This window comes from Aricia agestis, chromosome 7 (assembly GCF_905147365.1).
Source record: "Aricia agestis chromosome 7, ilAriAges1.1, whole genome shotgun sequence".
Classification (NCBI taxonomy): Eukaryota; Metazoa; Arthropoda; class Insecta; order Lepidoptera; family Lycaenidae; genus Aricia; species Aricia agestis.
The window spans coordinates 12,912,120-12,926,821 of record NC_056412.1 but is presented as its reverse complement, the minus strand read 5'-3'; the positions used below and the strand labels follow the sequence as shown (position 1 = coordinate 12,926,821).

The 14,702-nt window shown below is 36.2% G+C and overlaps 3 protein-coding genes across 4 annotated transcripts; 2 read left to right on the top strand and 1 right to left on the bottom strand.

Annotated features, from left to right (window-relative positions):
* The first annotated feature begins 137 nt into the window (after positions 1 to 137).
* LOC121728619 (NADH dehydrogenase [ubiquinone] 1 alpha subcomplex subunit 9, mitochondrial) lies at positions 138 to 3,406 on the top strand. The gene is made up of 7 exons (XM_042116814.1): positions 138 to 288; positions 395 to 588; positions 824 to 1,047; positions 1,483 to 1,686; positions 2,253 to 2,414; positions 2,734 to 2,920; positions 3,148 to 3,406. Exons 1-7 carry the CDS (start codon positions 243 to 245, stop codon positions 3,328 to 3,330), a joined length of 1,200 nt encoding a protein of 399 aa, XP_041972748.1. The 5' UTR covers positions 138 to 242; the 3' UTR covers positions 3,331 to 3,406.
* Positions 3,407 to 5,368: 1,962 nt separating this feature from the next.
* LOC121728621 (40S ribosomal protein S10) lies at positions 5,369 to 8,559 on the bottom strand. 2 transcript variants are annotated; one of them, XM_042116817.1, is made up of 4 exons: positions 8,481 to 8,559; positions 8,093 to 8,305; positions 7,665 to 7,908; positions 5,369 to 5,426 (listed from the first exon to the last, which is right to left on the bottom strand). In XM_042116817.1, the coding sequence occupies exons 2-4, from the start codon at positions 8,290 to 8,292 to the stop codon at positions 5,391 to 5,393; spliced, it is 480 nt and encodes a 159-aa protein (XP_041972751.1). In that variant the 5' UTR covers positions 8,293 to 8,305; positions 8,481 to 8,559; the 3' UTR covers positions 5,369 to 5,390. The 2 variants fall into 2 exon arrangements, with proteins under 2 accessions (XP_041972751.1, XP_041972750.1); XM_042116816.1 differs by having other exon boundaries at positions 8,484 to 8,553.
* A 4,448-nt stretch (positions 8,560 to 13,007) lies between these two features.
* Positions 13,008 to 14,364, top strand: LOC121728620 (splicing factor 3A subunit 2). The gene is made up of 3 exons (XM_042116815.1): positions 13,008 to 13,249; positions 13,322 to 13,585; positions 13,957 to 14,364. Exons 1-3 carry the CDS (start codon positions 13,096 to 13,098, stop codon positions 14,319 to 14,321), a joined length of 783 nt encoding a protein of 260 aa, XP_041972749.1. The 5' UTR covers positions 13,008 to 13,095; the 3' UTR covers positions 14,322 to 14,364.
* Positions 14,365 to 14,702: the final 338 nt, after the last annotated feature.

Below are 14,702 nucleotides of genomic sequence, written 5' to 3'. Positions count from 1 at the left end.
GACCTGACGATAATACAGAAAAAATGGCACTAAATAATATTGTTTTCCCGCCATAATATTATACTCGTAACTGGCCATGGTTATAGCCGAAGTGCCATTATTAAAAAAAAATCAAGTGACGTTTTGGTGACTGGTGTGTTGAATTTTTTATTTTGTGGAAACGTACCTACTTATGAGAAGTTCACGAAAAGAACTTCCATAAATATTGATTTGGTGTGGATAAACCCGTTTAAAGCCTGAAAATGGCAACGGTAGCACTATCGGGACATTTAGTCAGTAAAATAATACGTAAGCTTATTTAGAACAATAATTTGTAATAGGCAACCAAGAACATTTCTCAATTACATAATTCTATAATTTGACAGATTGATATAAACAATTCACAATTTTTTAGCTAAAAATGGTTATATGGGAGTTATTTACATCGAGAGTTCGAAGTACAGCACCGACAGCAAACCCAACATAGCTGCTTACAAGCGCGGAACCGGCGGCCGAAGCAGCTTCAATGGTATAGTCGCGACAGTGTTTGGTTGCAGTGGATTTGTTGGCCCCTATGTAGTCAACAGACTGGGTAAAATTGGAACTCAGGTAATTATTGCATTGGGACTTAAGCCAATCTTATAACTTAAAAACAATTGTTAGTAAAACAAGTAAAATAAACTCAAATGTCTGCAAACAAAACAATAAAAAGTAGAGGTGATATGTACAATATTAGGTTAGTATAAAAGGTAGCTGGTAAGTATCTCAAGCTGTATATTATTATTATTTTATTACCAGTTTCTACAACTAGCCCTAACTACCTAAATTCAAACTTTAATTTCAGATGATTTTGCCATACCGGGGAGATTTCTACAATGTTTGCAAGTTGAAGGTAGCTGGTGACCTCGGTCAAGTTTTATTCACGCCCTTTGATATCCGGGATGAAAAGTCAATAGCTAAGGCAGTCCAGTACTCAAATGTGGTGATCAACCTCATTGGACGCGATTATGAAACTAAGAACTTCAAATACATGGATGTCCATGTTGATGGAGCTCGTCGCTTAGCAAGGTTATTTCAAATATTTATTTATCAATCATGAATATTTTCATGGCATTGTACTTTATAGTAATTCCTCTAAAGCAGCTTGGCAAGTATATAAAATATTTTGTTAAGAGTTCACAGAACATTAGCTAGAAAATATTGGTCTTATTCACCATGTAGACTTCAGTAAAGATCACTAGTACACAATTACATTTTATATGTATAAAGGTAGCCATGGTAAACTAAAAAAAAGTTATGTCACAAAGTTAAACACTTTCATATTATTATCACCTCCATCTTGGGTATCGCAGACACAATAGATTATTAATTGTTATGCGGCAGCCGGCTGCCGCTTGGGTATTGATGGGTTAATGTTAATTTGCCACACATAACATTTAATGTATGATCTTTTGTTTTTTTTGCATCAGTAAATTGAGTTTATATTTTATATATTTTTTACAGAATTTGTAGAGAACAGGGTGTGGAGAGACTTATCCACCTATCCTATCTGAATGCTGAAGAGCACCCGACGCCACTGGTAATGAAAAAGCCATCCATGTTCAAGATTACCAAATACCTTGGTGAATGTGCCATCAAAGAGGAATTCCCAACTGCCACCATCCTACGGGCCTCCGACATTTATGGGTCTGAGGACAGATTTTTGAGGTAGTGTTTTTGTTTAAAATAATTAGATTTTGCATGTATAGCTCTGTTGCAACAAATTATGTTTCACATACAGAAACCATACATTTTACAAAACAGTCTTAGAATCCTATTATTACACTTACTAAATTTCATTCAAATCAGTTTAGTGTTTTGAATATAATATCCAGACAGACCATTTACTCTTTTATATATATAAGCATGGGCGTACCGAGGGGGGGTTTTGAGTTTAATATCTAGTACTTTTATCTATGAAAATTAAAAATTAAGAACAAATTTTTGCCATTTGTTTGCAATACAATATTTTTACAACTAAAAATTATTAATTTTTTATTCTTTATAAACACCTAGCTTATGAAAAATCTGATTTGCCCCCCCCTGGCCCAGAACCTGGGTGATTTGCCCCCCCCCCCCCCCTGGCACCAGAACCTGGGTAATTTGCCCCCCCCCTGGCTCAGAACCTGGGTACGCCCATGTATATAAGTATAGATCATTTGTTTAGAAAAAAGAAAATTATAATATTGTCAATATGAAGACTGATATTAATTTTGAATGACTATGAATTTCAGGGCATTTGCATCATTTTGGAGGATTCATTCTAACATCATGCCCCTGTACAAAAACGGCAAAGAGACAATCAAGCAGCCCGTGTATGTGGGTGATGTGGCCCAGGCTATTGTGAATGCTGCCCGTGATCCCGACACCAAGGCTCAGGTCTACCAAGCCGTTGGGTGAGTTTTGTTTTTGATGAGGTAGTAAATGCCAATACATTATAATGGTGAGCTATCATAATATTATAATCTAGAAAAGGCAAAAGTTAAATCAGCAAACGTAGATCCTCTTGTTATCTCTAATCCCTACGGTGTTGTCAGGTCAAGGGTCTGATTCATAATGATGTGAATTTGTATTTGGAAACCTATTTTCAGTTATTAATCAACAACTCAATACGAGTCAACAGTTACCAAACAAAGAGGAATTGCGATTTGAGATGCGTCTTTTTTGTGGTAGTGTGCTCTTTTACTGATCACAATATTATAATTTTCATTTTAGACCGAAGAGATACATGCTTTCCGACATGGTGACATGGTTCTATCAACTCATGCGCAAGGACAAGGATTGGGGCTTCTTCCACTATGACATGAAGTATGATCCTATTTTTCCACTGAAAGTGTTCCTTGCTAATGCTGCGTCTCCAGCCTATCCTTTCGGTTTTCTACATTGGGAAGGTCTTGAAAAGGTAATAATTATTATACAATTTATTAATTATTTAGTTAACTCCTATCTGGTTGGTATGTAGTTCTTGTTTAGAAATATATAACATAATAATATATCCAAATATATATATTTGAACAATATAATAGAGAATATTGTTCAAATTCTCCAAAAAATATAATACTACCATACCAGAATAAACAATGGATAGCCAAATTAAGACATTTAAAAGCTTTTGTCTCATATCATCAGGAGGCGACCACAGACAAGGTGATAGCTGGTGTACCAACTTTAGAGGATCTTGGAGTAACCCCCACACCCATGGAAGATCAAGTCCCATGGGAGCTGAAGCCGTACCGGGTTCACCAATACTACATGGACCGCATTGGAGAGTTCCCTAGACCTCCTAACCCCCCAATACAACCAGCAATTTAGATTGTTTCAAATTATGTAGCTCTATAAATTCTCCCAAATCATAATGTAAATTGTATAGTAAAAATATTAATACTTATGTATTCTTTTTGTAAACTGTCGTGCAGTTGTTTAACACGTTGATGGACAGTACCGCCACCATAGACGTAAATACTCAAAAAATGTTAAAAAGCGATAATACAGAACGCCTGTCGACGTATGAGTTGTCAGGCCACAGAGAGTATGCTTCAAGATGATTGATTTCTCATATAGATCTTGCAATCTACGAGCGCGCAGTGCCCTTAGTAGTGTGAGTGACCATATCTACACACGCGTACATGGCTCGCTCGCTACTGACTGCTCCGTCAGGTACGCACACTAACGAAAATGTCTATATTACAATTACAACTACAAATAAAGGCCACGCACACTCTTAGGGGGATATTAGATTATCATATATATTGGATCCGAGATCATTGAGTCAATGATATTGGATAATGTAATATAGACATATGATTTTTACGTGGGAGAACCATGCTTCGGCACGAATGGGCCGGCTCGACCGGAGAAATACCACGTTCTCACAGAAAACCGGCGTGAAACAGCGCTTACGCTGTGTTTCGCCGAGTGAGTGAGTTTACCGGAGGCCCAATCCCCTACCCTATTCCCTTCCCTACCCTCCCCTATTCCCTTCCCTTCCCATCTCTACCCTCCCCTATTACCCTATTCCCTCTTAAAAGGCCGGCAACGCACCTGCAGCTCTTCTGATGCTGCGAGTGTCCATGGGCGACGAAAGTTGCTTTCCATCGGGTGACCCGTTTGCTCGCTTGCCCCCTTATTTCATAAAAAAAAAAAAACATTTCTTCCTTGATCATAGATTTTGACATTTGCTGAGAGTTTGGATCCAATACGGTCATAGAAATAGGTGTTGCCAGTTATTTAATATAAAAAAGAGTTTTTAATTTCTTGTTCGCTAATATGTTTCAAATAATGTAATGTAATTATTTTTCTAATTATATACTTGGATAATCTTGCTGAAATAACAAAAAACAAGCCATATTAAAAACTACGATGTCTTTTGACAAATCGAATTCTCTGAGATCAAGTAACCCTGACGTCAATACCTGTCAGCGTTAGCGCTCTCCATTGGCTATTGAAACCATAGACTTAATATATACTGTCGATTGAAACCACATATGACGTAAAATAGGATCAATGAAATATGGTAATGTAATACGCAGATATGATCAAATGATCATATATATTGGATCCTATATATGATCATAGAAATGATCCAATATAAATGATAATGTAGTAGATTGCAAGAACTATACAAGCATTAGGTACCTATCGACTTTTGTATTGTCACCATGTAATGAATTACACACACTTAAAGGTCACGCAACATTGAAAATTTTTCGTACCTCCACGCCGCACACGGCACACTACGCCTCTAGTCTAGACGTCGACTTTTCATACATTTATGATTTAGCCCAGTACTGCGCAGCGGCGGTGCATCACGGGTTGCTAAATGCTAAATGGTTTTCATAAAAATAAAATCATATTTTGTAGATAGCGGATAGGGATTCTTATGAACAGCAGCATAGGACTTATTTGATGCGATACATAACTGTCGTGCTAACTGCTACATATATTTCCTGCGTGTTGTGAGTTGTGACACTACGTCCACAGTCCACACGCAGGAAGATAAAATAAACGTCAATTATTTTCCTGGCAAATGCGAATTTTAGAAACGTATTACGTACTCTGCGTAAAACGAAGTGTTGGAAAGTAAATATCTCTTCAGTCAGATTTATATTTTTTATAATTTTCTTGTTTATTTGTTTCAATATACCAGACCGACCATCTTCTCGATATATTTATGCTGCCCCCCCCCAGCTGAAATCCTGTACTGTCCATCTAAATGACATATTACAATATTCAAAACTAAGAACTTGAGAATTAAGTGCAAAGATTAATCAATATGTGAATATTGATTTGGAAGAAAACTTACTGTGTTAACTTTTGCATAGGCCATATGAAAATAATACAAAAAGAATGGTTTTATATGAATTTATTTTAACTTAGGGTGCTGGCCTGCCTCGTCCGAAACCTCCTCTCTGTAACAAGAATTATTAAATCATTTAAAATAATGTAAATATTCAAATTAGAGAATTTTTAAAGCAGTAGTTTCAGCAATTATTTTTTTTACTTAGGACCTGTTTCACCACTTTCTGATAAAGTGCCAAATAGGCTATTCGCAACTTTTGTCACAGATTCTTCATACTTGATCTGTCAAGTTATTTGGTGGATAGCCTTATCAGGAAGTGGTGAAACAGGCACTTAATGCCCATGCAATCTAATGAATAAATGCATTGTAGTAAAACATCCCATGGTAACTATACATTTTCCTGCCATAAAAAGTGGCCTACATCCTTTGTGTTATGTGGGGTTATGTGTATATCATCATCATCCAGTCTATATTTTATTTTAATTCAAATAAAATCGTCAGACCCCCTATTTCCAATACAAAAAAATTGCAATCAATTTGATAAAATATGAGAAAATTCTGGTTTAGAAATTTATATAGAAACTAGCACCCCACTAAAAAAATGAATAAAATCTATTCAGTAGTTTTGATTTTATATAATTTACATTCATTACTACCCGTAACCTGCATTGGTAGTTACTGCCGCAAAAGCTACGGTCCGCAATTTTTAAATCTGTAATACCTTCGAAAATCTGTATACATATTATATAAAACTCAAAGGTGACTGACTGATTGACATAGTGATCTATCAACGCACAGCCCAAACCACTTGACGGATCGGGCTGAAATTTGGCATGTAGGTAGATGTTATAATGTAGGCATCCGCTAAGAAAGGATTTTGATAAATTCCAACCCCAAGGGGTTCAAATAGGGGATAGAAGTTTGTATATAATAATACTTCTTAACGCGAGCAAAGCCGCGGGCAAAAGCTCGCATTCATATAAAATTTAAATCATAATATGCTGTAAAGGGCCATATTAATCAATAATAATCACTATAATGTATTTAAAGTATTTAATTGAATAAGGATTATTGCCGTATTGGTTAAAATCGCTTCAAAAATTAGCCATTATTTGAAGTTAAAAGTAAAATATGACAAAAAAATGTTATTGTGGGATATCCTTATACGTAAGTACCTATATACCATCGTGGAGTTTTCTGTAGACCTTTTCAATGTGTACAATACTTGGTACATTATTTACATGAAGAATAGACCACGTGAAAGGACATAGGTTTTTGACATTCCTAAATTACGCGGGCGAAGCCGCGCGGAACATCTATTTTTTTCCGTCCGCCCGTTTCGAAGTGGGCGCATTGGTAGCGCCCACTTCGAAACGGGCGTAAATCGCAATATTTTAATTTCGCCATAACTTCTAAATTAAACGTCAAATTTTAATCATTCAAAGACCAAATATATTCTACATAAACTGAACTTAGTGATGAAATAATTTATTTTGATAAGGATTATTAGCATGAGTAAAATAAATCCGTTTAAATGTAGTCCAAAAAGAAATCAAGATTTTTAAATAAATAAATGGTTGTTGTGCCACATAGATAGGTATAGTGTGTCGCGGACATTTTTGTAGGTATTTATAAGATCTCCATTTACTTAGAACATTGTATAGTTCTATATTTTATAGTTTAGGCAGCGTACGCAAAATAAATAAATTTTCTGGTTGTTTCCGAACCATAACTGAAATATCTTATGGAACCCTATATTTTACAAAATAAAAAGTAGCCTTATATTTACGAGTAATATACTCGTAAATAATGTAGCTTTCGAATGGTGAAAGAATTTTTAAAATAGGTCGAGTCGTTTTTGAACCTATTCATTACAATTAAACAAACAAAGTTTACCTCTTTATAATATTAGTATAGACTAGCTGTCCCAGCAAACGTTGTTTTGCCATATAAATAATTTTAGGTATGAAAATAGATGTTGGCTGAATCTCAGACCTACTTAATATGCTCACAAAATTTCATGAGAATCGTTCTAGCCGTTTCGGAGTACGGGAACGAACATTGTGACACGACAATTTTATATAATATAAGATGATAGTCTACGTGCTACTATGTGGTTGGCCTAAAGGAAACGGGGCACTATGGTAAAAATACTAAGAAAATTTTTGACAAATAATATGAAAATGAAAATATGAATCGTAGTGCCAATTTTAGTACTTACATACTTTCAGATTGTGATGTAAAAAAACTGAACACCTAAACAGCCCTGGTGCTAAAAACTACGAACTTGGTACATTGAAAAATAAAGCAATAAAATATCGAGTAGGTGTAATAATAATTAACTTACGAATTCAACTTCAGCTGAGCCAGGTCCGACATCAGCCTTCTTGTCGTGGGCACCGCCGGGTGCAGTTGGAGCACGTCTGTATGCAGATCTGTCCTCGGCTGTGCGAGCGGGGGCGTCGGGACGGCCTCCGGCGCCGCGGCGGGCTGCCTCTGTGCGGCCTGACCTCTTCAGGGTAGCAGGCACGATTTCAGGGGGCAGGTGAAGGAAGATCCTCAAGTATTCAATACCCTCATTGGTCAAATACCTAAAATCAACATTGAAATATTTGTATCAAAACATTGTACACCTATGACCATTTCACACATGAACCCATCAAGCCCCATAAGCTCACCAGTGAGCGAGACACAATAGAATAACAATAGATTTCCAAGAATCCACGATCGAAGGATTAACAAAACTTACACATTTCGAGAAACTTAAGCACTTACCAGTAGAAATGTCTCCAGGCAAACTGTTCCTTAACATAACCTCTAGATTTGAGGGACTGCATAGCTTTGATAACTTGCAGGTTGGGAATCTTCTCCAGATCCGGGTGTTTGGGTGCATGGTAGTCCTTTTTGGCTACCATAACACCTTCCTTGAAAAGGTACTCATAAATATCAACGCGATTTTGCTTGGGCATCAACATCTTGAGCCACTACCTAGAAGAAACAATTACACATAATATAGGTTAGCCGAACTATGAGAGATTTTAAGAATTTTACAAAATAACTGGGCCACCAGAACAATCGAACAATGTATAAGATAAACAGACCATACACTTGCACAATTTTTATAAGATTTCGAAGATATTTTTGGATTTTTATCAAAAAACACTACCTTTTCGCTTATTTTGACAACTAAAAAGAAAGAATAGACAAAAGACAACTTGACATTTTAATCTGTCAAATGTCAAAGTCTTTTTCATAGATAATAGAAAATGCTCATGCTCTATGGTATTCAAAGAAAAAGTTAGTCTGCACTGTCTGAGTCAGGCATAAAACTTAAAAGTGAAGAGATTTTTTCCATTTGATTTGAAAGGGATGACACTACGATGTTGCCACTTTTTAATTTCTTCACTTTTATGCCAGAGCCCAGACTATACTTGACTTCTTGCCCGGGCCGCACCCGCGTAGTGCGTAGTACACGTTTTATAAGGCTTTAATTGAATGTGTCAATATCAGTCAATGTGCGCTGTTGGTAAAGGAGAACTGTCAATTTTTTTTTTTTATTTCTTTATTAGACTCGCCAACAGCAAAACACAGAAATACATTTAAATATACTTAAACTAAAACATGCACTTATGTGTAAGCCAATTATAGGCGTGTACAGCATTCATTAAGGACAGTAGATATTATTTCTTAAATCTAATAACGATTACAAAGTAGTTTTAATTCTCGAAAACAGAAGTTTGAGTACCGTAAAATGGGGTGAATAGAAATCGCGGGGTAAATAGAAACAAATCTGAGAATTTGATTATGGTCGTTCTAGTTGCTATATAGTCCGTTAAAGTATCTTTATTTCTACTATTAATAACACTGCAACATTTTTCCTTTATTCTGGCAACACTAAAATTTACGTCAAGTCTAATACATAGACATAGAGAAAAAAGCTGTTGAAGTGAACGTCTGCGAACAAGTGTTTATTGACTGTGTAAAACTTAAAAAAAAACATCAAGTTCGTCAATGATAACTCTTTGTCAATTTGCATACTTGGATAGTTAAGTTTCTCATCTATAAGAAATAAAAAGGTTATTATCAATATTCCATCATTTTGTTCTTATTTTTTAGTAAAATCGATACCGTAAATTGGGGGTACTAGGGTCTGCAGGGAGAATTGGGTCAAAAGTGTGACCTTTTTAGAAAACCTAATTTCCCATAGTATTTTAATTTTACACTCTATGGTAAGCTTTTTTTTAAAGCTTACAACATTTTTTATATATTCTGGCAACATTTGCTCGTCCTGTCATTGAATTTGATGAAAATAACGGTCTTCAAAGAGTTGAGTCAAAATCGTCTGAAATTTGCTCCGAAAAACATTTTAATTTTCTTTACTTATTTGGAATAATTGTGTGAAAGTGAACATCGCATCCGTTGTAGCGGATATTCAGGCATTGAATAAACTAAGAAAGTAAGTGGATTTAAGTATTTTTTTAAATAGTACTTCAATTTTTTATCACTAAGGTAGTTTTAAGAAAAAATCGGGATGTAAAGGGTCGTATGTGGGGGAAATTGGGCCGAATATGGGTTTAATAGGGACCTAATTTGGATTTGGGTCTTTATGGATAGGGTTGTCACGATGGATATATTCTAGTATTATTATTTTATCATCATTGTTCGTACAGGTGTTTGTTGTTTAAAGGGAAGAAAAACCATGCTTCGGCACGAATGGACCGGCTCGACCGGATACATACCATCACCTCATAGAAAACTTGCGTGAAACAACGCATGCGTTGTGTTTTGCTGAGTGCGTGAGGGATTGGGAATTTTAAAGATCAGGAACGCAAGTCGCAACACCAGACGAGTTACAAGACGACGAAGAAGAGTGACTCAATATTTATATAAAATATAATAATAATGTGATAATGCTTGATTGGATCTGTTGTTTGATTTTGTACTAATTCTTGTATAATATATACCTCATACCTATACAGCTATGCCAAAAACATTATTTCATATAAGTACCTACCTGAGTAGGTAGTACCTATTTGGAAACATCAGGAAAGTGGCAGCGCTAGCAAAAATGTCTATTAATCCCATATGCGTCCCTTTTCACCCCAGACTGTAGGTGAATTGGGTCTAGTAAGTTTTTGGACCTTTATGTATATTTTATTTAATAAACTAAAATTGTAATGTATTGCAAACAAAACTAGGAACCACCGGAACTCTGTTGATAATTTTTTTTCTTATTAATCTTAAGATAAAGTCAATAAAAATCAATGTTGAACTTGGAAAGTGACCCGATTCCCCCCATTTTACGGTACTTAGTATTTTTTTACTGATTTCGAGGTGAATAGAAACGAGTGGGGGGTGATTAGAAACGCCTTTAGGGTCAGTAGACACGAAGAAAGTGGTGAATAGATACGAGTGAGGGGTTAATAGCAACGAGAAAGGGGTCAATAGAAACATGATTTTCAGGGTTGTCAGTCGAGTATTTTCTCATCATGACAGTTTTCATTTAAATGTTTTTGTTAAAATGTTTTTCTGTGACAATTACATTTTAAATTGAGATTTTTTATCTTTATCAACGGCTTTGGTTAATTTATTTTAACGTTTTCTGGATTACTGAGATAATTATTACTTACATAGGTGCATTAAAGTTGACTTTGACAACCCTAACGTTTTTTCTCTATTCACCCCTCAGTTGTATCTTCTGACCCCAGTTTCAAGGTAAATAGAAACCGCCTACTTTGTCCTATTTTACAAGTAATTCTTAAATTTATGCATAATTAAAGAATAACTATTTGGTAAATTAAAACGAGACTCGCAATTCGACAATTCTTTATTTACAGCTTTCATACAAAATATGTAAGAAAATCAGTGTAGAAGTTGAAAGTTGTGTCTATTCACCCCAATTTGCGGTATTACATTTGGTTAATTTGCTTTTTAAACTCTTACAGGAATCATTAAAAATATCTAGGTCCCTTACAGATGTGCAAGCTAGGTTGTAATCAGTACAGATATTAGAGGCAGAGTATTTTAGGATGTTTGTCTTACTTTTAGGAGTGTAGAATAATTTGGTAATTGGATAACGAGTATAGTGATACGGGGCTTCTATCATACAAAAATGACGTTTTTGTATTATAGAAGCGTTAGCTGCGTTAGTTCCTTTCCCGTCACGTTCATAAACAGCCTTGTCGAACTCTATCGTCCAATGGTAGAGTGCGTTTCATCGAATAGTTCCTTTGCCGTCATGTTGGCATTACTGTCTGTCAATAATGTAATTTACACGGCAGACATGCTCTGCGAGTATTCATAAGTTTTACTGTGATTTCGTGAGAAAATCATGCCGAAAACATTAAAAACTGGTGAAAGAATGATTGTGTTAAAGTGTGATGATGATGTTAATGTGTGATGTGAAAGTGTTTTGTGAACGTGAAAAACGTAACGGGGCCCCAATAAATATGAATAACTCAGGTTGCCGCCATTTCAGCTTAGTGAAATAGGGTTACCAGCCGCAGTTTAATCATCCTGAAATACAGTAAAACTTATGAATACTCGCAGAGCGTGTCTACCGTGTTTACGTTATTAACAGACATAAATGCCAACATGATGGCAAAGAAACTATTTGATTAAACGCACTTCTAGTGACGAAAACTACATACATGTGTCATGCGAACGAAGTCGCGGGTCAAAGATAGTACTTATATTATTATTATCAGGGCGAGCGAATCGAGTCCTAGTATATCCCACAACCTGTACATTTTGTGGTACACTTTACGGATAAACTATCACGCCTATTGATTTGTGCTTTAACATAGTAATTTTTATTTACATGTAAATGTGTTATCTTCAGTCAGTCAAGGTGTAACGACGCGAGCCCTCACAAAGCTCGGCTTTTAGCTAGTAAATGCGAAAGTGACTTTGTTTGTTTGTTACGCCTTCACGCATAAAGTACTAAGCAGATCATCATGAAACTTTTATACGTACACGTTGTCTGGGGTATGGAGAAGGACATAGGGTACCTTTCATCCCGGGAAAAAGAACGGTCCCCGAGGGATAGACGTTAATGCAGGATAAGCCGCGGGTGAAAGTTAGAATTTTATAAAATTAGGGAATTATTAAAAGTATTTTGTGATAACATTATTATTATCTCCCCTAATTTAAGGTAGCACAGTAAAGATAATGAGGCAACACTAATTTGCATTAGTGCCAACATGACGGCAAAGGAACTATATTTTGATGAAACGCACTATATCGTCTCATAAGTCATTACGAAGCTAAGTACGATAGACGCATGCGCAGCCGCGGCATATGTCTAATATTGTTATATTTTGTAGATTCCAGTTTCGACTTATGCTAGAATTAAAAAAAATAACAAATTATGCTGATAATTTATTTATTCGAAGATCATGTTTTTCCTTTTAATTAGAGTTTATACTTTATAGTGCGTCAAGAAAGTGAATAAATTAAAAAGTGGCAACATCGTAGTGTCATCCCTTTTTTCTTCTAGATTGATTTAAAAGGGATGACACTACTATGTTGCCACTTTTTAATTTATTCACTTTCTTGCCGCACTATAGTTGGCCGTAGCCCGTAACTCTATTTATAAAGAAAAAATATCATGTAGTCTATGGTGTATCTAGTCACTGTCAAAGTCAAATTGACACTTGACAATTGACTTTTCTGTTCATCCAAATTATTCGCGTCGTGTGGTAACAGTAATTGGTAACAGAAGAACAGTAATTGGTATTTTTGACGTTCTTGAGTAGATACAGCCCTCAGGCCTCATCATGGATTTTCAAAATCGTCCTGGAGGAAAAACGGGCGGTGGCGGTGTAGCATCATGGTCTGAGAGCAACAGAGACCGTCGTGAAAGACTCCGCCAGTTGGCTCTGGAAACAATCGATCTTAATAAGGACCCCTATTTTATGAAAAACCATTTAGGTTCGTATATTTTATCAACAAAATTTAAAACAAAAAACTTGTAAGGTATCTAACACTATTTTTTCATTTAAGGTTCGTACGAATGTAAATTGTGTCTTACTCTTCACAATAATGAGGGCAGTTACTTGGCTCACACTCAAGGAAAAAAGCATCAGGCTAATTTGGCTCGTAGAGCAGCCAAAGAAGCAAAAGAGGCACCCCAACAGCTAGCTCCAGAGAAGCCAAGGATTGAACCTAAAAAATTCGTTAAAATTGGACGTCCTGGATACCGAGTGACCAAACAAAAAGATCCTGAAAATGGTCAACAGAGTTTGTTGTTCCAAGTTGATTATCCAGGTATAATTTTGTTGCATTAACAATTTCAACACATCTTATAACCTACAGGCAGTTTCTTAACTATAAAATCGGGAGCCCGTGGCAATTGATGGGCCCCTATCAGTAAAAATCGTCATGTTAATAATAAAACAATGTATAAGATATTTCTGATCTCATGGCCTCTTGGGCCGGGGCCCTTTTGGGTCAAGGACCTGTGGCATTTTGCCTCGTCCTGCTACCCTATAGTTACTACTGTCTACAGATTCAACTTGAAATGGATTCCGCAAAATTAATTAATAAAATTATTATATTAACTCACTGATAGAGCACAGTGACAGCTACCTTAACATTTACCATAGAAGTTAATAACATAAATTATTCCTTTTTTCTAGAAATTGCTGAAGGTGTGCAGCCCAGGCATCGTTTTATGTCTGCATATGAACAGAAAATAGAGCCACCAGACCGCAGGTGGCAGTACTTGTTGTTTGCTGCGGAGCCATATGAGACTATCGCTTTCAAGGTTCCAAGCAGGGAAGTGGAGAAACATGATGCCAAGTTTTGGACCCACTGGAACAAGGATACAAAACAATTCTTCCTTCAGTTTGCATTTAAAATGGAAGCTCTGAGAATGCCACCACCTCCAAAGATGTGGGAGAGTCATGGGATGAGACTACCACCTCCTCCAGGGGCGCCGATGATGGGGGTGCCGCCTCCACCCCCATTGCTCCCGGTACCACCCCCACCTCCAACAATGTAACTTAGTATTAAACGGCTGAATAATAAATATTTTCATCTGATAATATAATATTTTTTATTAAATTCCTTGTTTAGTTCTGGTCTGGGAGTAATTTCATAGTTAATTTAAAAATAATAAATAAGCATAGATTTACATGTAACAACTAACAGTACTTATACATCTGTAAGTTAGATAGTTTTACTTTTTCTGTGTACTAGTTAGATAAATTTAGATTAGATACTTCCATGCTAATATTATAAATGCGAAAGTGTGTCTGTCTGTCCGTCTGTCTGTCTGTCTGTCCGTCTCTCTGTCTGTCCGTCTGTCTGTCTGTCCGTCTGTCTGTCTGTCCGTCTGTCTGTCTGTCCGTCTGTCTGTCCGTCTGTCTGTCTGTCTGTCTGT